Source organism: Epinephelus fuscoguttatus, linkage group LG7 (assembly GCF_011397635.1).
Source record: "Epinephelus fuscoguttatus linkage group LG7, E.fuscoguttatus.final_Chr_v1".
Lineage (NCBI taxonomy): Eukaryota > Metazoa > Chordata > Actinopteri > Perciformes > Serranidae > Epinephelus > Epinephelus fuscoguttatus.
Genome location: NC_064758.1, coordinates 14,421,291 through 14,447,672, shown reverse-complemented (window position 1 = coordinate 14,447,672; position 26,382 = coordinate 14,421,291). Strand labels below are relative to the sequence as shown.

The 26,382-nt window shown below is 40.7% G+C and overlaps 4 protein-coding genes across 4 annotated transcripts; 2 read left to right on the top strand and 2 right to left on the bottom strand.

Annotated features, from left to right (window-relative positions):
* Nucleotides 1–797: 797 nt before the first annotated feature.
* Nucleotides 798–6,529, bottom strand: LOC125891545 (solute carrier family 25 member 45). Its single transcript, XM_049580906.1, has 6 exons — nt 5,614–6,529; nt 5,498–5,541; nt 5,339–5,410; nt 5,017–5,205; nt 2,838–3,072; nt 798–1,532 (listed from the first exon to the last, which is right to left on the bottom strand). Exons 1-6 carry the CDS (start codon nt 5,648–5,650, stop codon nt 1,252–1,254), a joined length of 858 nt encoding a protein of 285 aa, XP_049436863.1. The 5' UTR covers nt 5,651–6,529; the 3' UTR covers nt 798–1,251.
* A 1,913-nt stretch (nt 6,530–8,442) lies between these two features.
* On the top strand, nt 8,443–12,688 carry mad2l2 (mitotic arrest deficient 2 like 2). The gene is made up of 8 exons (XM_049582076.1): nt 8,443–8,789; nt 9,176–9,294; nt 9,397–9,468; nt 9,558–9,658; nt 9,765–9,859; nt 11,355–11,428; nt 11,576–11,668; nt 11,808–12,688. Exons 1-8 carry the CDS (start codon nt 8,750–8,752, stop codon nt 11,844–11,846), a joined length of 633 nt encoding a protein of 210 aa, XP_049438033.1. The 5' UTR covers nt 8,443–8,749; the 3' UTR covers nt 11,847–12,688.
* Nucleotides 12,689–14,383: 1,695 nt separating this feature from the next.
* smim1 (small integral membrane protein 1) lies at nt 14,384–15,626 on the bottom strand. The gene is made up of 3 exons (XM_049581017.1): nt 15,512–15,626; nt 15,174–15,375; nt 14,384–14,832 (listed from the first exon to the last, which is right to left on the bottom strand). Exons 2-3 carry the CDS (start codon nt 15,266–15,268, stop codon nt 14,691–14,693), a joined length of 237 nt encoding a protein of 78 aa, XP_049436974.1. The 5' UTR covers nt 15,269–15,375; nt 15,512–15,626; the 3' UTR covers nt 14,384–14,690.
* A 2,729-nt stretch (nt 15,627–18,355) lies between these two features.
* Nucleotides 18,356–22,299, top strand: tmem82 (transmembrane protein 82). The gene is made up of 6 exons (XM_049582133.1): nt 18,356–18,622; nt 18,729–18,798; nt 18,981–19,179; nt 20,763–21,177; nt 21,413–21,600; nt 22,123–22,299. The coding sequence occupies exons 1-6, from the start codon at nt 18,529–18,531 to the stop codon at nt 22,225–22,227; spliced, it is 1,071 nt and encodes a 356-aa protein (XP_049438090.1). The 5' UTR covers nt 18,356–18,528; the 3' UTR covers nt 22,228–22,299.
* Nucleotides 22,300–26,382: the final 4,083 nt, after the last annotated feature.

Here is a 26,382-nt window from a genome sequence, read left to right as displayed (position 1 = left end):
GAAAACTACGATGCACAGCAAGCTCTAAATACAAACACTGACATTTTATCACCTTAGTTTACATGGTGACTGTGTTGGCAAACATGGAAAAGCATTGAGATTAACTGGAGATTTTGGCCTCCAGGCAAGTGCACTTCCAATATTTACTCCCCATCTAGCCTTGTTTTTAGTCTCTACTAACTCATGAGTGAAATATCTGGCTCTTTTGCAGCTTAAAAACATTAAAACTCTCTGCAGTGCTTAAGGGAACTGCAGTCAGGTGATGATTTTCTTTGAATTTTTCACTACAAGTGACCCTTTTCATGTTGCACATAGGCATTCAATCTGTAGTTAACAAAAAAAAAGTTAATTACAGCAGCTTTAACTCAAGGTCCACCCAATCCTTCCTCGCCATTTAAGACCAGAGTGCATATTGCAAACTTATAAGGGATGTTGCATGGCTGGGCTATCAGAACATCTAATCAGTCTTAAAGTCTCACCATGACAGGACTTACCACAAGCCATTCAAAACCTTAAGATGGCTGCTGATACAAACAGGACAAACCTGTAAAGGAAATAGGACCTCTTCTTGGACAAAACCCATAGTGATGTTTGACATCACATGCAACGACTCTGTGAAACACTGCATGGATGAAACATGAGAATCCCTGACAAGAGACTCAATGAATTCCAGCAAAAGAAATATCCACAGTTTGTGAACAGCAGGCTAAAACTAGACAGCTCCGACTTCAGAGCAACAGATGAGAGGACTGCTCATCAATAATGAAATCATCTACATTCTTTCTGTTGTTCATTTATTAGAAAATTGAGAGAAAGAAAATGCTTTGAAATAAACTGTAAAACCTATAGTTGAAAATGCACCTTTTACAGTTACATTCATATTTTGTAGCACAATGGATCTGATGTCCAGTAAACATGAGCAGCTTCGCTGTAATATCCTCCATTAAAGCTGTGCAAGTCACATGAAACTCAGCTGGAGCTGAATTTGAACATTTTCATCAATTACACTTAGCTGCAGTGTGTTCAAGTTTTTGATCGTTGCTGAATGAGAGTTGACCTATTCCACACAGACTTACGAAACTGAAAAAAGCAGTATTTCAATACTCATCATCTTCAGATTGTCTAAAACTGAGACCATTTCAACTGATAATGTCAAGTCTTCCTGAGAATATCTAACCTACAGTCGTATTGTGTATGAATAAATCCTCCACAACATGGGGAGATCTTTCAAAGGTGCGGCACAGAGTGAGGTCATCTCGTCGGTGGACAGAAAGTCCTCATCAGCATCTCGTAGCTGAGGAAGGTGACGGCGTTGACGGGGAAGGCCCTCAGGCTGTTCAGTGTCAGGCCTTTGAAAAAGACCCTCACTCCCTCCTCTCTGACGCTCTCTCTCATGCATTGGAGGACCCCGCTGTACTCCCGGCCGCCAGCTCCTGACATCTGGAGCCGGGCTTTCACCACGTCCATGGGTGTGGCAAAGGCCCAGGTCACCACTCCCGCCAAGCCCCCTGCCATCAATATTGCAAATATACCTGAGGACAGGAAAGTTAAATGAATAATGTACACCTTTAAAGTTGTGCATGTACTGAAAAATTACATTTCAAATTTCTAAATTAAACTAAAACAAATTTTCTCCTGGACAGCAGTTATGAAACACTCTGTCCAAAGAAAGCCAAACCCACAAGTTTTAGCCTACATCTGTTGCTTCTTCCTTTTAATCTGTTCAGTATCTTTTATATAGAAACCCATTTCCATCAGGAGAAGAAAAAAAAGGTAAATTATGAGATAATAAGTCAAATGTATACAATACTTAATCAAACACATGGTGCTGAGTCAATATTAAAACTCAGATTTACTATGTCAAAACTACAAGACACTAAATCAATATCATAAGATGCCAAGTCAAAATTTAATTATGATGTATTTTTCACGCAGCAACCTTTAAAGTGCCAAAAACTGCAGTTCATCAAATGGCCACTTGAGGCTGGCTCCAGAGGCCAGTCAATTCCCATAAACCCCTGGTACAAAAAAAATGTTTTGGTCTCTAAAATTAATTTCCTCCATCATGACAACTTTATGGGAGTGAATTTTTTGTCGACTCACCCATTTAAATTTTATTAAGGCTTAAAAATTATGTGTAATTAAGGGTGGGCTGCTTTGAGTGTCAGATCCACCCCTTCCTTCTGAACAGCTGCACCCTCTCGTCCAAATATGGTCAGTTGTGTCTCCAAAAATCCAAGATGGCGACATCCAAAATGCCAAACAGGTGGTTTCAAAACCATGGATGTATAAATTAAACTGGAAACAGCCTTGGAGGCAGAGCTCCATTTATTCCTATGAAAGTTGCTCAATGGTACTGAAGACAAAAAACTTCCCAGGTCTAAAATTACCCTGGTACAAAGAGTAGCACAGCAGAGACTTCCACCAGCCGAGCAGCTAACTTCCTGTTTAGCTCTCCGCAAACTTGAATGGAGATAAAATGATTAAATTGAGCAGCTCTTCTTCAGTTTAGAGAATTTTTTTTGGATCGAATGGGTCAAATCCCAATAGTCAAACGAGTTTTTTCTTGGGGGTTTTGTCTTATGATTTTTACTTCTTAAGTCAAATATCTGACAAAGCGTCATACTTTTCTTGTATCTCATGATTTTGATTTAGAAAGATAAAAGCCTGAGTTACTAAGCCATTATTTTGATTTACCATAAGTGTTTTTTTCTAACGTTCTTTCAACAGCTCGTCCATTATTTTTCCGGACAGAAATGATCTTCCATATTTCACACTATCCTCGTTACTTATGTATTGAGGGTCTTCAATGATGCAGCGTTCCCTCTGAAACTGACCTGACTCTTTGCCAGTCTCGGTCAGAGCCTTTCGAGTGACCTCGTAAGGCAAAAAGTAGAGTCCATAGCAGGGTACGTCCCTCAGGGCGAGGGCAAACCCTCCTCTGAACAGACCCCTGGGCCCCTCCTCCTTCAGGATGACGGCAACACAGTGAATGGGTCCCCGGTATCGGACAGCAGTTGTTTGACCCTGCAGACGCACTTTCACCAGGTCAATGGGTGCAAAAACAAACACCTGAAAGCAGATCAAGTTAAAGTATTAGAACACTCAAATCATGTGTATCATATAATTTTGTTTTAGACAGAAGTTTCTAAGGTTTTATGACACAGAGTTTGCAAAAGCATATCACTTAAAAGGATTAGCCTGGTCATACTTTTAACTGACAGCAAATCCAATGAAAAAACTCAAACCAACAAAGACTAAAACTAGACTGAATCTAACAAGTACTGTAGATTAAGTGTTTGGCACTCTGCTTAAATATCAAGTATCATGCACACATAGGCAGTTGATGGAAGCCACAATATACATTGCGTGTTTTGTCAGTAAGTATCCTGCTAGAACTCCTGACTCTTGTATCCTCTTCTCTATACAGTCACACAAACACCTCAGTATATGGAGACACTATCTGTTCCTCCTGCATTAGTATTTTCATAAGGAATAAACCTAGATAAAGCAGGCCTCTGTCCACCAATCACTGTGCACAGAGTAAGCAAATCTCATTCATGAAGCAGAGCATTCCACAGCAAAAGGGTCAGGTGCTCACGTCCTCTCTGCTCAAGACCTCTCTCCATTTCTTAAAGTGACTCTTAGCAGCTTTGTGAATAAGAGGAAATTCTTGGTTGGGAACCTCTAGGAGGCGTCCTTGCTCTAGTGGTCAGATGAAGTACTGCATGAATATTGATAGTCATGACATTTGAGTAGGTATTCATGATCCACAGAGGATGATTTCCTGAAGATTTCTGACCCCTAGAACATCTGTACACTACCATCTAGGGCATCTAGGGATGGGAATTGGTAAGATTTTATTGATACCAATGCCATTGTGGATTCCGCTTAACGGTCCAATTCTTGATCATATCCCTAATTGATTCATAATCAATTTTCTGTGTGGGGAAAGTAAGCCTTCACAGGTTTTTAGCACCAACACAATTGTTTTACGATCCGTGTGTCTGAACACGATGTAGAAACAGAGTAGGAAAAAGGCAGGCATGTGACTCAGGTGTGCAAATTCTTCACTGCTTAACTGTTTTCTTAGTCAAAGAAAAAATCTGCGTAACCTCCCTGTGTGGTGTTAATGTTATTATACCACAGGATATCTACCCTTGGTAACAGACACACTGCTTGGTCTGGGAGGCAGTGGCACTCGTGTGTAGAGCTTCAATTTCTCCACCATGTTTCTTTTTTGTTGTGTGTTTCCAGTAGATGCAACAGTTTGGTGTCATTATTTTGCAATGTGGAATTGATAAGCTCGGAGACAAACGATTCCAGCAGATCGGAGCTAGTTCTCAACTGGAACTGCTTGTGGATTTAAATCTTTACCACCATCAGGGTAGAATTAATTCTTTGGTACATGACATGGTATCTCAAAGTATAATGACCGGACTTCACAAAAGGTATTCATGGTTCTCTTGCAAATGAATTCTGATGATTCAGCTCATCCTTGACTGACACTTTTGTCAATGTCAATGAATGCTGACAACTATTTGCCTGTACTTTAACCTTGCAGCCTTTACTTAGGACCCAGGTATCAAGCTAAACTTTTTTCCTGAAGACAGAAAATTTCTAAATGAGCATGGCTGATTGCTACATTTTTAACTTCACGAACCCTTGACCTACCCTCAGGCTACTGGCTCAGATCACATTCTTGACACTGCTTTGAAGAAAATATTTGTTTTGGGGGGATGTAATGGACATTTCTTCCTCTAGAGGCCAGTTGCACATACACTTAAAAGTCTTATTTTCACACAGTATCTGAATTCTACTTGGAGTAGACACATGACACCAAAATAATTTGCCAAAACCTCTGTGAAGGGAGTTCTCACACCCTACGAATGGTCAATGTCATAGCACTTGTGGTCCTGTGAAGCCCTAACAGTCACAATGCCAGTAATACCTGCAGTTATGGTCCTGCAAAGGTGCTTTCGATGAAACCAACCGGTGAACGTCAGGTGTTCTTACCTGCACCAGACCTGAGAAGGAGCCGGCTGCGTAGACCTGTGCAGCAGAGGCCGGTTTGCTCTGATTGCGGTCATTGCGCTGAGACTGAGTGAGGTAATCTAAGGCATTACTGTACGAACCAAAGACAACAGAGTTTGTGATGCCTGTGGTCAGCACCGGAAATGCCATGCCCTTGAAGAGTCCACGGAGCTGATATAAAAAAGACATAACAAACAGATAAATAAACATGCATCAATATGTTATGTCATGTGTTTTATGGTGGAGATGCAGTGATATCTGGTTAAACAATTAGAAGAAGAAGATCAGAAGACATGACACCTACCCCCTCATGAGAGTATGTTTTAGATAAACAGTCAAATATCCCTTTGTACACAGACTGGGCCTGCAGTCGCACCTACAGTTGAAACATTAAGTGTCAGAAAAAGCTTATGCATGTGGTCATGATTATTGACTGCAATGTGTATAGTATAGATTATGGAACCTTCACAGTGTCTAATGGATGTCCAACTGCAAGTCCCACTGCACCTACATGAACCAGCAAGGACATGTTATGACGTGCACGCAAATATGTTAAATGTAAAATGTAGCTTTTCTTACCGGAAATGCTCCCAGCTATGAATTCTAAAAAAGGCATGACTTGGACACTTTCATAAACTGCAGAGAAGAACTTGTCCCACCACAGGCGGGTTATAAAGATAACACCGGAGGATGTTTTACAGCTGCTATAAAATGATGTGACTGTGCTCCAGCAGCCAAGGGGAAGGTTAGATAATATATGACAGTCACAGATAGGTTGGTGGTTTAAGTCGGGTTAGGCAAAATGCTCTTACCCTGTAAGAAAAATGCAGCTGAGAGGCTTTAATCCACACAAGTAACGTAAATCCTAAATTACTAAATCTCCTCTGTGGAGCATTGGGCATCATATGCATGAAAACGTGTCATTTCCACAACTCTTCATCGGACTTTTTAAGGTAGCTTTCAGTCACGTGACTGTGGAGCCCTGGTGGACGAAATCACAGATATCTCTCCATACATCCACGATAGATGTGTGCAAAACAAAGATCCAGCATGGAGGCCAGCACTGGAAACTCCATCCATCTGCAGATTCGTCGGTTTTTCTTATGTTTCAAGCCACAGGTGTTTAAATCAGCTCTCCAAAGAAAAAACAAACAAAGGTGTGGAAAAATTTGGGCGATTGCGATCCACATCCAGCATCACCCACAGTATGTCAATCGGTAAAAGCAGCAAAGTTCCTGCAGGAGCTCTGCTTCTGCTTCTTCTCTGTTTGCAGCTATCTTGGAAAGACTCCCTCTCCTTACACTGCTGGTGCATGTACCACAAGTGATGGTGCTACAAGATTGAGACATGCTGCAGACACAGTCTGTTTAAAGCGTACACGACAGGTTTCTGCAAACCGCGCCCACCACTAGTACAAGATAAACCACACGATGGCCACCTGAACCCTGCTACACTGCAGTTAATGAGATTCACTTTATGAGTGAGGAGATATGACCCTTCCCACTACCCTCATCCATACCTTAACCACCTGCTGTCTTTTAAGGGACACGTGGTTTTGTTGTAGGATATGATGGATAAGCAGGAAGAGGACGCTAGGGTGACTGACATAGGTAGGGTTTTATTTTAAGGTAAGTGTGTTTTTTGTGTGTGTGTGTGTGTGTGTGTGTGTGTGTATGAGAAAGAGTCCTTAAACACTCCAGTCTATGATCGGACCAACATTACATGGTAGTGACGTGTGGGGTCTTCTTGTGATTCAAGACTTTGAAATATGGGACAGACATCCAATGGGATGCACATCTGTGTCCAAATTGAAGCAGTGTGAGGAATGGGTTGAGGGGGTGTCATGGGGTCATGTATTTTGGTGTGTGCTTTGCATCTGTTGGTGTTGAGTTCTGAGACCTTATGGGTGGGGAGGTTAATCACTAAAGATCTACATTTGCAAGAGTATCCACAGGAGCATAATGGATGCCGATCTGATCTCAGCCGACTCCCCTTTTTAATTAACATAAAAAAAGAGCAATCAAATTCCACAAACACCCAACTCCTACCATTATAAACCTCTCCACTGCCAAGAGAGGAGACCTTTCTGTTATCTGGTCCAGAGGGTCACCTTCTCTAACAGCACAAGGTCCCAGGATAAACCTCACACAATCCAGCTCAACCAAATAATCACTGAAGACAAAGAAAACTACATCAACTAACTGACATCTACCACAAAAGCCCCAAACAAACTTAAATGCTATTTGGCCCTAAACAGACAGTACACCATGTCAAACTATCTGACCTCTGTGACAGATCAGAAACTAAGAAACATACTGACTATGTACAGACTTAGTGATCACAGCCTGGCCATGGAGACTGGTCGACATAGGCAGACCTGACTGCCTAGAGAGAACAGGCTGGTGGAGACAGAACAACATTTCCTGCTACAATGCAGCACATGTGAAGACTTCAGAACAAAGTTCCTACAAAAATTAAATGTAAACTGCAAGATTTTGAAGGGCGGCACGGTGGTGTGGTGGTTAGCACTCTCGCCTCACAGCAAGAGGGTTCCCGGTTCAATCCCGGGCGTGGGAGCCCTTCTGTGCAGAGTTTGCATGTTCTCCCCGTGTCAGCGTGGGTTCTCTCCGGGCACTCCGGCTCTCTCCACAGTCCAAAGACATGCAGATTGGGGACTAGGTTAACTGGTAACTCTAAATTGTCCGTAGGTGTGAATGTGAGTGTGAATGGTTGTTTGTCTCTATGTGTCAGCCCTGTGATAGTCTGTACCCTGCCTCTCGCCCGATGTCAGCTGGGATAGGCTCCAGCCCCCCCGCGACCCTCAAGAGGATGAAGTGGTTAGAAGATGAATGAATGAATGAATGCAAGATTTTGATTCACCCGCTGACCAACTAATGCAACACCTACTTGGAGAAAATAGTGTCAGTGCCATAGGTGCAGCAAGATATGTCAGTGCATGTCACAGCTTAAGAGACAAGCAACGCAACAACATACTGTATATTCATCTCCTCACAGATCACACTCTGCCTTTTTCTTTACTCCTTCACTTAATGTGTTTTTTCTTTAAAATGTATGTCTATGATTTTGTTTTAATGTATTGTTGATGATTGTTTTTTAATTCACTGTCATAATTGTAATTGTGCTTTGGCAACACATAAGAAATGTCATGCCAATAAAGCTTTTTGAATTGAATTTGAGAGACAGAGAGACCTTTCTTTTTTTTCTTTTCTTTTCTTTTCTTTTCTTTTCCTTTCTTTTCTTGCTTGGGCTGGTGTTGGCTGTAAGTCTACTATAATCCACACTTCGGGCAGAAGGTGGCGGTAGCGCACTGTAAACGTTGGAGGCCATCCACCATTAAAACCCAAAAAGAAGAGTAAGAAGCCACTTGTAAACAACCTGTGACGTCAATGGTATGCGCGACCAAGCTTTGAATCGGCTTCGGTAACGGAGGGAAAACCGTCTTTCGGGTCGTCAAATTATGTTCTCGGCTCGTTTTAATAGTATGCCTCTGTATGTTTTGGATTCTCCCCTAAATATTTACAGAAACTGACATTTTACTTCCCCCGCTGGCTGTCATCGTCAAGCCAGGCAGCTTCAAAAGGATATTAAAAACTGCCTCAAGATAATGCACGCCTGACAGACTGCCGCTTTGCTAACGTTAGCTAGCTAGAAAATTAGCTATTTGATTCATTTGACAGGCGAAAAGCTAGAAAACATGACAACTCTAACAAGGCAAGACCTCAATTTTGGACAAGGTAAGACAGCCAGACTAACCAACGGTAACAAACGGTCAACTATCCGAAATTTAGCTGTGGCTCACAGCCGCTGACGTGCAAAACGAATACCTCGATAAAATGCAGCTGATATTTTTGTCAAATAATTTGACCTTGCCTTTGAGTAGATAACACGTTTTACATGGATATGATGAATTATATGTATATGCTGGTTTATTCGGCATATTAAAACCAGCAGTTTATCTCAGTAAATTATCTTTTACTTGCTGTTTCCCTGTTTTGTGTGAGCTACTCCGGTGACACTAAATTGTACAATATTTGCATGGAGTTTTGTGGTACTTTGTCCTAGTACAAGGCCAATGGGATTGCATGGAGATCTAATTATCCAGTTGATTCCTCTCTTCCAGTGGTTGCTGACATCCTGTGTGAGTTCCTGGAGGTCGCTATTCATCTCATCCTGTATGTCCGTGAAGTTTATCCCTCGGGAATATTTCAGAAGAGAAAGAAATACAATGTACCTGTGCAGGTACATGTGAATAAATGTTTACTACAAGCTCACAGTTTTTATGAAGGCTCACATATCTGTATCTCTGATGTTTGTATTTTGTTTTGGTGTGTTTAATTTTAGATGTCATGTCACCCAGAGCTGAATCAGTACATCCAAGACACACTTCACTGTGTAAAGCCACTTATTGAGAAGGTAAGACATGATGTGATGCTGACTGAGGCTGATTAGGAAACATGTCATTTACATGTATACACTGCTTAAGTATTTTGTTTCCCTCCCAGAATGATGCAGAGAAAGTGGTGGTGGTCATCATGGACAAAGAGCATCATCCAGTAGAGCGATTTGTATTTGAGATTTCCCAACCTCCACTGCTGTCTATCAGGTTTTTCCTCTCCTTTAAAAAATCATTAATGAAACAACATGCTTATTTTGTGAAACATTTTCAGCGTGATCATGGTCGCTAACTTCTGGTGGTTTTGTTATTACAGCTCAGACACATTACTGTCACATGTGGAGCAGCTGCTGAGGGCGTTCATCCTGAAGATCAGCGTGTGTGATGCTGTTTTGAATAATAACCCACCAGGTAACGTCACTGATGGTTACCTAAAGAGAAGCACATAACGGACTCAGTGCTATCTCACCTATATATTCCTAAAACTTTTCTAAAGGTTTTGAAAAATGATATACCTCGTTCCCTGCCCTGTATACAGCAATAGCAGCTAAAAGAAATTGTGTCTACACCAGCTGTGTCCAAAATCTTTTCGGTGATGCCCCTCTTTGTAAAATGAAGCATGTGCAATTGCTACTGTTGTTTCGTTATCACTTTGAAATGATTAAGATTAATGCAATGCAGTAATTATAAATATTATTAGTTAGAACTGTGTTTTACAGGTTGAAAGTTAAAGGTCCCACATCTCCTCATAAGACTTAATTGATCCTCGTGTACACTAGTTTGGAATGCCAGCGTTCATAAAGAAGCACTTTGTCCAGCGTGTGGAAGGTGATCAATTCTACTAACTTACCAAGCCTACCAGGTTGTGTAGTGTCCCAACAAGCCCTATTAATCAAATACTATAATTTTCAGATGGCTGTGGTTGGAATTAATGTCTGCCAATCTTGGCCAAGGAGGCAGGATTTGGGTGATTCTGAGGGGAATGATAAGCCTGTGAGGTGTAGTTCAGGGTATAACATTCTCAGACACAACTCTTCAGAAACCATAGGACTACTGAAAATATGTCAGTCTCACTGGACAAGCACACAAGGAAGTAACTAAGTCCAGGGACTAGAGGAGTAGAAGATGATCACAATTGTAATGGCCATGACTTTGTTGTTGGAGGAATTCATCCACAAAATGACCAATTGTACATCAGTTAGTCATGCTGTGTTTCTTTGAATTCATGAAGAAAACTGTGACCATCAAGTTTAGTAACAGCAAAACTATATCAAAACATCAGTTTAAAAACTCTCACACAACTCAGTTATCCAGCTGTACGCTCTTTGCTTCCCAAACCCATTGATTTTCGCTAAAACTTACTATATAAAACTGAAATGAATATGAAACTTATAGATGCTCTCTTCAAAGCCAGACTCCAAATCCAGACTTTTTTTTTTCTTTAGCGAAAATGCATGTGTTCAGGAAGTACTGAGCATATGACTGGATAAATGAGACTTGGATTACACTGCACAAATTGTGTGAGAAATTGTAAACAAATTAATTTAAAAAGAAGGCGTGAAGGCATGTTTCACAATCTTGCGTACTTCTGATCATCTGGCTGCACTACAGTTTGGCCACACTTCTGCAACTGTGGGTGTAAACTTTCTGCCTTCTGTCCAATGGATTCCTCCTTGAATGGTTATAAAGCATCAATGCAGAATTGTGACTTGCAAGAACAAGTTCTTATAAGTTGTTGATCTTAAATTCTTCACAAATCCAAAGAAATATGATGTGACTAATAGATTTATAAATGGGCATTTTATGGGTTAGGTAATATTAAGCAGATTTTTATAACACGTAAATGATATTCAGATGAGAATAGATATAAATCATAGCCTTATTTGTGACCTCTTGTTTGTCACAGGGTGTTCATTTACAGTCCTGGTACATACTCGAGACGCTGCTACACGCAACATGGAGAAGGTTCAAGTCATCAAGGTGAGGTTTGAAAAGCAGTGCAAACCTACAGATTAACCTTAATACAAACAGAGCAGTATGTTGACTTGAGAATGTTGTAATCAGCTCTAATACTATGTAAACACTGAATAATGATTGTTGTGTCACAAGTGTGCATATCCCTCTCAGGATTTTCCATGGATAGTGGCTGACGAGCAGGAGGTCCACATGCAGGAGCCTCGACTCATCCCGCTGAAGACCATGACGTCTGACATTGTAAAAGTGAGCAGAAACAGCCCGTTCATTGACCAGTTTATCATAGACACTGATTCAGTATACGTGTTTTGTTGGATTGTCATTACATCATGTTGAAATTCCTGTTTGCTTTTATTTACTTCTAATTGTTGTCTGTCTTTAACAGATGCAGCTCTACGTGGAGGAGAGAGCCCAGAAAACATAGGTGCACGCAATATTGAATCATGAGCAAAGTGTATAACAGCTTCTCAGAGCTGGAACTGTCAAAAAGAAACATGAGTTTCTATTGAACACACGGGAACATCAAGAAAGAGATGTGAGGTGTGTACATTATGCTGCAGTTGGTGTTAAAGGTTGGACATGGACATTTCATTAAGAATCACATCTTGCCCAGACGACTTGCTGTCGGCCCGTGTTCTCATCACATGCCGTACACATGCATCAATATGATTTTTTTATTGACATGTATTGTGATTAATTACTTTCTATGCAGATCTTCAGTGTAACATTAGGATCCAAATATAGCTGTTGCGCTGTAACAATAAAATTCCAGGGAAAACGAATATAACAATACCGGTTATTGACTCAAATATCTACCACCAGCATCTTCAGCAAACTGGTTTCACTGTAACCCTTTCTTAGCTGTGTTGTATCTGTACTGTAAAAAATATCCACTGTTTAACCTTGTGTGGAAATTGTTTTGCTAATGCTCCCCCCCCTCGAGGCGGTCTTTTCACCTCCACAGGCAGGTCAGAGGTGAGATCTTGCTGTTTTTCGCCCACTGTAATGTCACACTGAGTCATAGCAGGTCTGTGCATGGTGTCTGTTATATTATTGGTCAGGGATGCAGTGTGAGTGTTCAGAATGAGTTCCTGTGAGTGAGAGGGATCTTTGTGTGTTTTCTCATGCAACCAGTGGTAATGATCACCTCCATACATATGTGACAAGTACAAAGTTTTGATGTTGTGACAAAGAAACAGTTTGTACTGCTGATAGTGTGATTTTAATATGTCAAAAACTATTAAATTGTATTAAAATGTTTTTAAAGCACCAAAACCAGAAACCTGTGTCTGAATGAGTTGTAGAATGACTTGATAATAAGCAAAACCCATTCGTCTATACTGAATAACAGTTAATGCAGATGGTTTAAGTCTTCAACAGCAACACACCAGAAGTTATATATTCACAGACCGCCACTACCACCTGAACAGCCAAAAAGACTGCAGACAACATGTTTCCCTGCCTTTCCTAAATAAATCCAAATGTCAGCACTCACAAATATCATATATATCAGTCTTTTAATAACGCACAGCAGTATCACAAACGGACGCATTTCAGCACTTGGCTTTCCTCAGCGTTAACGCTGTGATACTGCTGTGCGTTATTAAAAGACTGATATATATGATATTTGTGAGTGCTGACATTTGGATTTATTTAGTTTGTGAGTTTTGGGTCGGCACCCTGTGATTTTTCAAACGGTGAGTCGAGCATGTCACTTCTTTTGTTTTTGTCCCTGCCTTTCCTGACATCAGATTATTTAATGTCTACATATAAAAACAGCAATCCATGCTCCATCCATGTTACATTAAAGGGACAGTTCACCCCAAAATCAAAATTATATATTTTTCTTCTTACCTGTAGTGCTATTTATTGTTCTAGATTGTTTCAGTGTGAGTTGCAGAGTGTTGGAGGTATCGGCCGTAGAGATGTCTGCCTTCTCTACAATATAATGGAACTAGATGGCACTCAGCTTGTGGTGCTCAAAGTGCCAAAAAAATACCTTTTAAAAAATCAAAAGCAATGTCTATTTCCAGAAATCATTACCCAGTTACTCAAGATAATCCTCAGACCTTGTTGTGAGCAGTTTCATGTTGGGACTATTTTCTTTCTACCGAACTACGCCCACCAACCATATCACCGCACAGAAGGAAGCGTGCATCTACTCATCAATGAGAGGCTTGTACTCGTGACAAAGTGAGATGTAAACATTAATGTTGTCTTCCTCAGCTGAGCTGTAATGTCAGTAAGCTAAGCGGTGCTAGCTGCGCTACAAGTAAACACATTGTTTACATGTGTTTGCACAATGTGGAAAAGCAATAAATAAACAGTGTTGCTCTTGCATCAGGAAACAAAACAGCCGTCCAGGATTCAGAGACTCAAGCCAGACTGATTTTAATTAAAGCAGTGGTTCCCAACCTGTCCAGCCACGGGGTCGGTCCAAATTTCTCCTTAGTCATTAGTTCAAGGTCCACCCTGTTTAATGTATTCAGCGAGTTTGCTATCTTTGTCTAATAGCTGTCGGTTAGTCACTCACTCTACAGCAGGAAATGGCACCTCAAAGTAAAAGCTCTGTACTGAAAGGTTCACTATACTTCAAAATTGTGTTTTTTCACAAACTTTACATGTTTGTCATGTCATTCGTGGTCCATTGAAAATGGACCCACGGCCCACTTCTTGGGAACCATTGATTTAAAGGATTTCTGATGCTCAGCTTCTTGTGACATTGACCCCCACACAGGTGGACCTTCCAGGAGGACAGATGACGAATGACAGGAGCATGTTGATGCCTCTGTCTATGAATCCATGCAACACAGTGCTTTCTGCAATGCTGACTGTTTTGATAAAGTATCAGTGCTGCTGCTGTCACCATATTAACAGACATTACATAATACTTTATGATAGGTATGTGCATTTAGAGATAGCTTGTGCATTTGCAAGATAACAGCTGACTCTTAGATGGTGCATGGTTGCAACATTGAAGTTTTATTAAGACAACAGATAATAATTACAATAAATATTTTACAAACATGTATAGAACTTTCAATGTCATGTATAGAAAGTCATCACACCAGGTTGATGAAAGAAACAAAATGGCATCAGAAGCGGACATTTTATTTGCCATATCTACTGTAGGGGAATATTAAATTTGTGTAATTTCTTATGGAAGTGCATACCCAGTCCCTGCTGAAAAAGCTGATTTGAATTTCTGTTAAAGTCTTCACTGTGGACGTGCTGCTTTTGGTGAGCTTTGTCTGAAAATGTTTTGAATCTAATTGGATCCAACATCTCCGCACTTATGGATGTAGTATCCTGTGATGTATCCTAGGATGTAAATGGACACCAGTGCAGCCAAAGCTCCTGCTGCCTTCACTGCTACTCCAGAGCTGCCGCTACACACTGTGTTGTAGATCCTGTGAATGTAACAGAGATGGACGCAGAGTCAGGTCAGACAGCAATTGGTCACCTCTTCTAACATTATTTTATGACCTTGTTTCACCACACTGTCACTTTATATTGACTATAAATGTTTTACAAAGCTCACTAGTACTTCAGCATTCAACTTGTCAGGTTTTAAAGCTACTTTTACATTCTGTGACATTGAATTGGCCTTTTTTGAGTCTTATCAAACCCATACATCAGTTTACTCCATACATAATATATATTTCTTCTTCAACAGCATCAGGAAACTCAACAATATTCAAACTTTATATCTGACTTTTGCATCTTTTTGTCAGACATCACTTTGTCTCACCTCATCGCAGTAGACTGTGGAGCTTCTATGTCCATGTTGACGTTGTCCTCGTTCCAGCGATCATATTGCACGCTGCCAGGACTAATGGGGTCCATGTGGAAAGTTCTTCTTCTCCTCAGAGGTTTATCAGCTGCCTGTAATCACTGTTCACTCAGCACTTCACTGCTGAGCCTGGATACATAGACTCTCTGCGCTCTGACACCTGAGGATGAAGCGTTAAATCAGTTTTATTTATATAGCCCAGTATTATAAATCCCAAATCAGTGACTCAGTAACAGTCACCCAAAACAGGATTCACTTCACATCCCCATATACAAATAAACTTGATCTGTGCTCACCTGTATGAGTCTGAGACACTACCTGTCTAAAGAGCTCTGCTTTCCGGCACTTTAAAAGCCATGACTGAGACTGAGAGAGTCGTGCCTCCTGCATGGTATGAGACCTTGGTCATGGTTCATGTGTTCACTGAGGTCATAAATCCACTGGTTTTCTTATATGACTCTTTCTCAGTGACAAAGGGCAATTTAAGCTCTGTGTGGTTTAGTTTCATCACACCCTGTGCAGATAGGGAACCAGCCCCTAGTTAGGCTGATTTAGGCCTAGTCTGCCGGAGGACCCCCCTATAATACACCGGGCACCTTTTCTTCTTCTTCTTCTCTCTCTCTCTCTCTCTCTCTCTCTCTCTCTCTCTCTCTGGTATTCTATTACTGCATCTTGCTAACTCGGCCATTCTGGATGTCACTAACTCGGCTTCTTCTCCGGAGCCTTTGTGCTCCACTGTCTCTCAGATTAACTCATATCGCAGCGGTGCCTGGACAGCGTGACGTGTGTGGTTGTGCTGCTGCCGTGGTCCTGCCAGATGCCTCCTGCTGCTGATGCTGCCATCATTAGTCATTAGTCATACTTCTACTGTTATTATACACGACTATTGTCACACATGTATACTGCCAGATATTAATACATACTTTCAACATATTGTACCACAGTAGCCAGAACTATAACTATAATATTATTACTTTCAATAATGTTGTTGTAAGCTACTGTCATTACCTGCATCTCTCTCTCTCTCTCTCTCTCTCTCTCTCTCTGTCTCATTGTGTCATACGGATTACTGTTAATTTATTATGCTGATCTGTTCTGTATGACATCTATTGCATGTCTGTCCGTCCTGGAAGAGGGATCCCTCCTCAGTTGCTCTTCCTGAGGTTTCTACCGTTTTTTTTTCCCTGTTAAAGGGTTTTTTTTGGGGAGTTTTTCCTTATCCGCTGCGAGGGTCATAAGGACAGAGGGATGTCGTATGCTGTAAAGCCCTGTGAGGCAAACTGTGATTTGTGATATTGGGCTGTATAAATAAAATTGATTGATTGATTGAACTGTGAAGCAGATTAGTTACTGTTGTAGATTTTCATGATATTCCCTCTCCTGCATAAAAATGTGATTTGGTTGAATATAGTATCACTGTGTTGTCTCTTATATTCTCTTTTAGGCTCTGCTGCAGAGGATAAATACATTGCAACTGTCTCTGCTGGGCTAACAGCTCCCTCCTGTGGTTGTAGATATAAAGAAATGTATACTTACATTGATGCTCAGATGTGTACAATTTTCAACATCCACTACATTTGAACAGTCAGGAAAACATCATTAATGTGATAAACATCTGATATTATTGTTATAGTGTTTATATTATCTGTTACACTGACGTCAGGTTAAGGGGTTAAAGACGGCTTCAGGTTTAGTATTTTACAGCCACTCATTGGCCCTAAAGTACCCAGAGGATGATTGCAGCCTGCACCTGTGTTGCGTTTGCTGCCCTTTGGTCACTCTGCCTGTGTGGAGGTGATGGCTGTTAGTTCATTAACATGAATGTTATACACTGCTGCCCCCTCATGAACAGGTATTAAGCATCTGACTCTGTACACATCTTCCCATATCCTAAAATAATATAAGCTGATGTGTCTTTCTCTTTTTTCCTCAGATTTGTTTATTGGGTTTTCAACAACACACAAATGCCAAGAGAATTACTTTTCAAGTTTCCATACTGCATCAAGTATAACATATATTTAGAGAAATCGAACATACAATTTAGATAAAATACTTAAAATAATAATAATAGTTACAAAATAAAATAAAACAAAAGAATAAAAAGACAGACACAAAACATATACTCTGGTCACCCAATAATAATCAAAGACAAATACCAAATTCATAGGATCAGATAATGCAAAATATTTCAAACTGACATTGACTTTTCATTTAGCTATATACATCTACTATCATTTGACCCAAAATTATATTCTATCTCATAAACACTCACTGCACTTCAGTCCAAAGACTTTTACACTTTAAACTTAATACACTTGATATACCTTGTTTAATATTGTATTGCTTGTTGTCTGTTATGACACTTTACTGCTGCTGCTTCTTTTTTAACCATAAGGCACCCATTGGATGTCTATCCATCCTGGATTAGGGATCTGGGGTGCATCGTCAAATGAGGCACACCTGGGAACTATTTTGGCCCCCCTAAAAATTTGGAGAAAGGGCCCTCAATGGCCGTGCATTTTGGCACAATTTGCAGTGACAGATATTAACTCCCTTAAACCTCATACCAAGGCACACAGCTCACCACCACTGCCCCCAAACCCCCTTAAGCAGGTGCCCTTGTAGCCACTGTATAACAGCTGGATACTGTGAGTCAGGATTGTCTCACCTACACCATGTGTAACAATCAGAGCAGTGAAACAGGGCCCTGATATTCTTCTTTGCCTAGAATCAGTATTGAGAAGGATCCCTTGTGTCGGAGGTTTTAGGTTTCTCCCTTTTGTTCCTGTTTTGTGTGTGTGTGTGTGTGTTGAAGTTCTCTTTATCCAAATCGAATATCTAAAAAACGCACAGCCTTCTGAAATTTCTGGCTTTATAAATAAACTTCACTTGAAATATTGCTCTGGGCAAAAAATAATTTTTCAAAAAGCTCTAAAAGATGAAGAAGTCCTTGTCGGAGCAACAGTTACAATGTAGCTTGCAGACAACTTGAGAGCACTACTAACACATGCCAATATTTTAGAGTGTAAAGCATTTCCCGTGGTGCAATAACCTCTATTATCTTGTAATGAATGAGGCTGCTGAGGACCTCTGCTCCACTGACAGCCTGGTGACCTTTGGTACAGTGCGCAGAACAGACTTCTGCATGGGCAAAGCTCAACACCGACGCTGAAATAAACAGTAGAGCTGAGCTGATACTCCATATTTTCGTAACCTGATCTGAAATAACCACGAAAGATGGCACCTGAGTGTGGGATTGCTTGAATTTCAATAACCTCCATGCATTTTTGTAAAACCAGTCAAAGGTAGTACAATGTTTTCCTTTATCACGTCTCTTATTCCCACTTCCTACTTCCTCCCAGGATGGCTGACTCTCGATACAAATCCAGTGGACAGTTTACTTCAAGGTGAGCTTGTTTTCTCTGACATCCACATTGCTAAAGTCTGTTTCTACACTGTAGAGGTGGCTGGAGAGTGTCATTAGTTGAAAATTAAATGTTGTGTAACTTGCAGGACTGGTAGGTGCGTGTGGGATCTCTGTGCTATGCTCCCTGTTAAGACTGCACTTATTTCTAGAGGAGAGGTGAGGAAATGTCTCTTTAATAGTGAATTAAAGATTAATTTGGCATTGATTTTCATAACCTGATCAGTTTGTAAAATTTCCATTTCTTATTCTCATCAAAATAATATTTTTTTCAGTGTTGGTACAGATTCTTTATAGTTTACTTTTATTCCTACCTTGATTTGTTTCCCTACAACCTGCAGCTGGAGTGATAAAAATGATAAAGACACATCAAGCCAGAAGACACCCAGTCATCAAGGGAGACCTAAAACTGGTCTTTTGGGGATGCTCCACTTTTTGGTTTTGACCGGGATACTAGCTGTAGTGGGCTCTCGTGTTGCCTCCCTGGTGGTACTAGAGTTTTGTCTTCGAGGTGTCTCTGGATTGCTTACAGCAGGACCAGTAAGAAACCAATGATGTGACACTCAAAAATTTAACACAACACTTTAGTTTTTGCTCCCATTTTTTTTTACAGGTTTAGGTTAAAGATCTAAGACTTTTTTAAATGCACTCAAAAGATATATTTGTCTAGAATTATGATCACAAATTTGTTAAAAAACCATGTTAGTGAGCACCTCTCCTTTTCCAAGATAATCCATCCACCTGACAAGTGTGGCATCTCACGATGCTAATTAAATGGCATCATTACTACACAGGTACACCCTGGGATGGTCACAATAAAAGGCCACTCTAAAATGTGCAGTTTGGTCACACAACAAAATGATACAAATGGAGTTTTGAGGGAGTGTGATGTTGGAATGTCCACCAGAGCTGTTGCCCATGAACTTAATGTTCATTTCACTACCATAAGCCATCTTCGGTGTTGTTTCCATGACTTTGGCAGTACATCCAACCAGCTTCACAACAGCATACCACATGTTACCATATCAGCTCAGGACCTCGACATCCAGCATCTTCACCTGAGACCAGCCACCCAAACAGCTGATGCAACAATTTGTTTGTGCAACTTTCAAATTTCTGCACCATCTCAGGGAAGCTCATCTGCATGCTCATCATCCTTACAGGGGTCTTGACCTGACAGCAGTTTGTTTGCCATTTGCCCGTGAACTGAATGTTCATTTCACTACCATAAGGGGTCTTCAATGTCATTTCCAAGACCGTGGCAGTACATCCAACCGGCCTCACAATCGCACAAGTCAGTTACGCTTACAAACTGCTGTCAGGTTCAGACCCTGGTGAGGATGATGAGCATGTAGATAAGCTTTCCTGAGAAAGTTTCTGATGGTTTGTTCAGAAATTTGAAAGTTGTGCAAACCAAATGTTGCATTAGTTGTTCAGGTGGCTGATCTTAGATGATGTTGCAGGTGATGACGCTGGATGTGGAGGTCCTGAGCTGATGTGTTTACATGTAGTCTGCCATTGTGCAGCCAGTTGGATGCACTGCCAAATTCATGGAAATGACACTGAAGACAGCTTAAGGTTGTGAAATGAACATTCAGTTTACAGGCAACAGCTCTGGTGGACATTCCTCTAGTGCCAATGGCACGCTCTCTCAAAACATCTGACATCTTTGGCATTGTGTTGCGTGATCAAACTGCACATTTTAGAGTGGCCTTTTATTGTGACCATCCCAAGGCACACCTGTGTAATAATGATGCTATTTAATCAGCATCCTGATATGCTACACCTGTCAGGTGGCTGGATTATTTTGGAAAAGGAGAAGTACTCACTAATACAGAGTTGAACAAAAATGTGACTGGTGTTTGAGAGGAATATGTCCTTTGAGTGCATAGAAAAGGTCTTTAACTTAATCCTGTGAAAACGGGAGCATAAACAAAAGTGCTGCATTTAAATTTTCATCCAGTACAAATCACCCAATTTGCCAGTTGCTTCTCCTCAATTTTGCAGAGTTAATTTCTGGATTTTATCACATCACAATGACTCATAACACCTATTATAACAAACACCCATCATCTGTTTTGATTCATCCATCAGTTATGTTCATATGCTCCTTTATTCCCCAGGAGTACCAGAAATTTCTGCAGCAGCTGTTAGTTCAAAGCCAGTTCTCTCTTGGTTGCGCCTTGAGCTGCAGTTTGCACTTTCTCCACGAGGGGGCGTCTCATCGCTGGCTATGCTTGCTCCTGGCAGCAGCACTCAGCTGGTTCCTGGCTCGGCAGGCCACACGGCTGCTGCACCACGTCCTGGCTCTGTATAAACTCCACAGCTCACAGCGCTACTGCGGTATTTGCATCAGCCTCCTCACATCAGGCCGCTACCTGCTGCCCATGCTGTGCAGGACTATGATCATTACTTTCTCTGTGGCTGTGGTGGCCGCCATATCAATCATCAATCAGCACTTCCTCTCTGCAACAGAGGCCCTCAGGTTTTGGACACCACTGACTATCTGCTACACACTGTTGGTTGTGTACATGCAGGGTGAGGAACATGTAAACATGTTAGAGATTATGGTGCAACAGTCATTAGGCACTGATCAGTATGGCCAGGGCATTTAATAACAACATAGCCTTTAACAGTGTGATAGTATGGACGCATCTCTCTGCTCTTGTCAGACTATCATTCATTTTAACTTTGTAATGTTTTAACACAGCCACAGATCTTTCCTAAATCTTCACCAAAATACCCCCCTCTAATACTGAGTTTGGCTCTGCAGAGGAGCAGCACCGTCTGCCCAGCAGCCAGGCTGTCCTGAACACAGTAGTGGTGCGTCTTGGTGGTTTGATGGTCCTGATGCTGACTGTTGGACGCTGGGCTGACGTGTTCCACATCCTAATGTGTTTCCTGGGTGAGGCCAGCTGTCTAATCCCCACTATGGATCTGCTGGATGCAGCATCCTCACAGGTCAGTGAGTCTCCCTGGAAGCAGCACACGGGGCCGAAAGCACTTTCTGTCCACCGGGACCCCAAAAACTGGGGCAGAATATCAGTGTGTTCATTAGACTCGGTCCCAAGATGAGACCAAACTTCTCAAACTTGTATCCCAGGTGGAGAAGGTATAAGATCCCCAAGACAGATTCAGGTCAAAGTATTCTCTGACTCAGAGTACTGAGCCTACTTTTTCTTTCACTGAGATCACCTCATTAAACAGTTCAGAGTTTCAGATTTAAAGCATTCTCTGTTGAACCAGTGCTTATATAAACAGCTTTATTTTTTTGCATCTGTGTTAACAAGCTTTTAAAAGTGGGTTGAATATGTTCAGCAAATATAAAGATTGATATTAGTGAAAGAGAGGTCACCTTCAAAGATATTTCTTAACAGTAGCCAAGTTAAACCCTGCACAAATGTCCAATATTGTTAGTGTTGAGATAATGTATGATTTTCTTGGTGAATAACAATGATTCATCTGTCATTCTTGGACATACAGGATGAAGAGGATTATACAGAATACGTAAAGAGAGAGCATCGACGAAGACCGCAGGCACAAGAGAAGGAGCATCACAGACAGCCACACAGGGATGTTAAAAGCTAGTGGCATTTATTTTAATGTAAAGTCCTATTAGGGCTACATCAACAATGAATACATTTGTATATAGAATGTTTTTTAGGAAAAAGTCCAAGAAGCATATCAAGGTCATATGGGAAAACAAAACAGTCAATGCCTTTATATGTGGAGTAGTATAATCTGCCTCACATATATTTATCATTATGCTTCCTTAAACTTTGCCTCAGGAATTGTCTTTTTGTCTCTTATTCTCCTGTAAATCTTATTTTCTTTGTGATACCAGTTCATTAACACTAACTGCAGTAACAAACGTGCACTTGTGGATGTTATTCTGGGATTGTGTGTGCCATATTGGATGATTTAATGCTGTAATATGAGAGAGCTGTTGGCATGCCAGTTAGGCTGCTCCCGAGGAGAGTCATTGTTCCTAATTTTCTTTGTGGGGCTCCAGAGCCTGGGGGCGTTGTAACCCTTTCCACGGCCTACTGACAGATGGGTTAAAATACACCAGGTTTACAATGTGCACCTATGTTATGTTGCTATAATCCAGCCTGACTGTGTGCAATCACCTTATTCTCATTATCCAACTCATTGTTATGATTAAAAATGTGTTTTATTTCCTTTAATTTTCAGCATAGACAGAACCATTTTCTCTTTACCCTTAAATGCTATGACCAAAAGAAAGTATTCAACAAAAATACACAATATTAAACATAATGTAGCCAGTAGCCTACATAATGGATTTCAGAGGGGGTATATTTCATGAGACAATCACACACAGCTCACGTCGAGGTTTTACCGTTATAGAAATACATAAAGCACATAAACGCAACACAAATCACGTATTAAAATTACCACAGTTCGTAAATGTCACCTGTTATGCAGTAACTGAGCTGCACACGTTAATGAAAATACAGACTCTCTCCCAAACAGCCTCAACAGTGAGTAGATTTGTTAATTTTTTATTATTCTGTCCCTTAGCTCAATTTCCACACGACATATGGGCCTGGAAAATATCATTCTGCTTTCGACGTGTCTCTCCCGAGATTGTCTACTTGAAAAGAAAAGGCAAAATGGCTGACGACAACGTTAGTGCTGTAAAGTCACACAAAATGGCGTTAGACAAAGAAAAGGCTCGGTTTTACTCTGACAGTAGCTTCCTCTACACACCTGCGGACCAGACAAGTGAAAGTCAATAATCCGCATTCATGGATATTGTTTTCATACGGACGCCAAATTCGCTTTAAAACCCGGGAGGCTTTTTAGGAGAGATGTGTGTCGCCTTTACATTCAAGTCTTTGCTACATGGTCTCAGTAACGTTACAGCCTGGCTTCTTGTGACAATTTAGAAGCTCTCTGACACCCACATCAAATTAAATCCACATTTTGACGCCGGTATTTTGCCCATTGGATGTGTCTTTATTGGGAGCTGTGGACTGACGGAAACATATTCCACGAGAGGGTTTTTGTTTTTCCCGTCACTCCTTGTCAAAAAAGGCGTGTGAAATTACAGTGGGCACATTAGCCTGACGGTCCAGTTCCCAAGATAATCCAGCTCTGAGAATCACTGAAGAGGAAATTTAGTTTTGGTGTCTAGTCGATCCACCAAAATAGGAAATTGTACTCCCATGGGTTTATTAAGGTTTTGGACTGAATAGAGTTCCACATCAGGACGAGTTCAGTAGACACAGGGAGGACCTTCTCCATGAGCACCCGAATATGGTGAAAATGCCCATTGAAATGACTGAGTGCTCGTTGTCACCTCCTCAGGAGGAGATTTCCAGACTTTTCTGTTCTCATCTGATAGGCACGCTACACGCATGCGCGGAACAGCTGTGCGTGTCCCCTGTTACCGCATTTCAACGCAAGCGCACTCCTCCTGCCTGTAATATGCTTAATATAGTAACAAAAGCAGAATAATGTTGTAGTGTAGTAACAGAGCCTTTCTGAACCAAACTATAATTCAGTATGAGATTTCTATCAGCTGAACATTACATTCAGCTTCAACATAAGCAAAATATACTGAGGATTAAACAAAACTCACTCTCCATTTCATTTACAGATGTTGACCTCCAGGTTAGGTGACATAGTTTTTAAGTAAGGTGCATGTTAGGCAAGTATCATAAAAACAGGGATGGTCTTTAAAGGGAAAACACATAAAAAGTGAGAAGCTTTTATTTACCCCTTATCACTGTTTATCACCACTGTTCCCTTGTACCTTTGGATATGGGCCTGGTTGCTCATGTTACTTATTAGCTTAACAAGAGCTCAGACCAGGTCAAAGTTTCTCACTTTACAGCCCTCATGCCATTTTGAAGCCCACTAGTAGTAGCGGTATAATAGTCAAAGCTTTATTTGTCCCGATGGACCAAAGAGAGGTATTACAAGCAAAAGGCAGACAACATGCCAAATTATAAACCTTGTTATAATAAAGTGTGTTATGCATATCTTTTGTTGCCTTATATCTGTTGAATTGCTCCTCTGCAATCCTTTGTTAAACTGTGACAGGTTTTGGGATTATATTGTGTCTCATTGTGTCAGTCAGCAAAGCCTGCTAATGCATGATTGTTTCATTTGTGGTATTTGTTTTATTAGTGATCCTAATTGATTTAACAATGCGTTTCTCAAGATTGTTAAGGTTTCTTCGTCTGAAATATATTAAGTCACATATCAGGTCAACTCAAAGGTACATGAAAGGGATTTGCCTGAATGCTTTGATTTTGCCAAACGCATCAGTCCCACAGCTGCCAACCTTTATTCTGAGAATATATAGAAGAATAGATTTCTGATATTTCAGTAAACCGATGGAAAGTAGGCTCTACTCTTTATTTGCACTGCTCAGTAGTCTTATGTTTAAAGGATGAATCAGCTTTGTAAGATCACTAACATGGTTTTCTCCAAATCTCCAAAATTAGGCTGAACATTGTAGTCTTATGAGCTTCTTTCAGTGTACAGACTGTGGTAATTGGTTTGATATTGACAGGTGACACACCAAAGGAAAAATAAAGTTCCTTCCCAGCTGGCCACCACAATGTTAGATGATGATATTTGGTTCCATTTAGGTTGTGACGTCAGTTGACCAAAATACAATATCAGGACGTCTAATGCCATTGTCATTTAGACATAGAATACTGACGACAGATGACGTTAATATTGTGTTTGTGTTAAGTTGTGTTGTCAAGTAACCAGAATCCAACATCTTCCAAAGTTCTCATACCAATGTAATCTTGACTTGGAATGACAACATTTAGTCCTGAGGTATGGAGACCAAAACCTAATGTCTGCCAAATGTCATAATGTTGAAGTACTCACAATGCGAAATTCTAACACCATTTGACATGTAAATGTTGTCAGACTGGTTTTCATTTAAATAAAATTCAATGCATGTCAGACATAAGGGTCCAACGTCTTTCTGATGTGTACTGACGTCCAGCTGGGTTGGCATAGATATCCCAAGTCTCTGAGAACCACTTTTGCTTTAGTTTGTTTAAAACTTAAATACAGAATTTATTGAGCCAAAAACCACAATTAATCATAAAAAGATTTTTCTTCAGCGTAGAAATGAAGATTCTGGGCTTTTATCTCGTCTGTTTTTAGGATTTACATAATCATAAATCTTCTTTAGTTCCTAACTTTAATGTGGTCTATCTTAACTTACGTCACAGCATACTGTTTTACTGGAGCTCACTGCAACCTCCAACGTTCTAATCATTAACATTCAGAATCGCCTACAACGGGCCTGTAGTTTCCTGTTTCCTGCAGGCTTAAGTTTCCGCTTTATGTGTCAAAATCTTCAGCACAACCTTTTTTCAGATTCTGTTTAAAATGGAGGGGGGTCAGCTCTGATGTGTGACTGGATGCCTGTATAAAGTTGTTTTACTGATGTAAAATGTTAACCCAAGTCCCGGTGACAAACAAAGCAGTTTGCAACACAGGGATAGATTTCAGGGGGGACACAGGGGACAAGTCACCCTCAATATTCAGAACATGTGCATTTGTCCCCCAGTCAAAAGTAGCAGAGGACTTTTATTCTGACAAAATAGAAAAAAGTTATACCATAAACTGATGCTGAAAAGGCAGAAATTGATGTATTAAAAAAATATGAATGAATGAATGAAAATTTTCAGGCGAAAGGACCCCCACTTCAACTGTGTCTCCCCCACTGTTGATATGGGTTGTTAG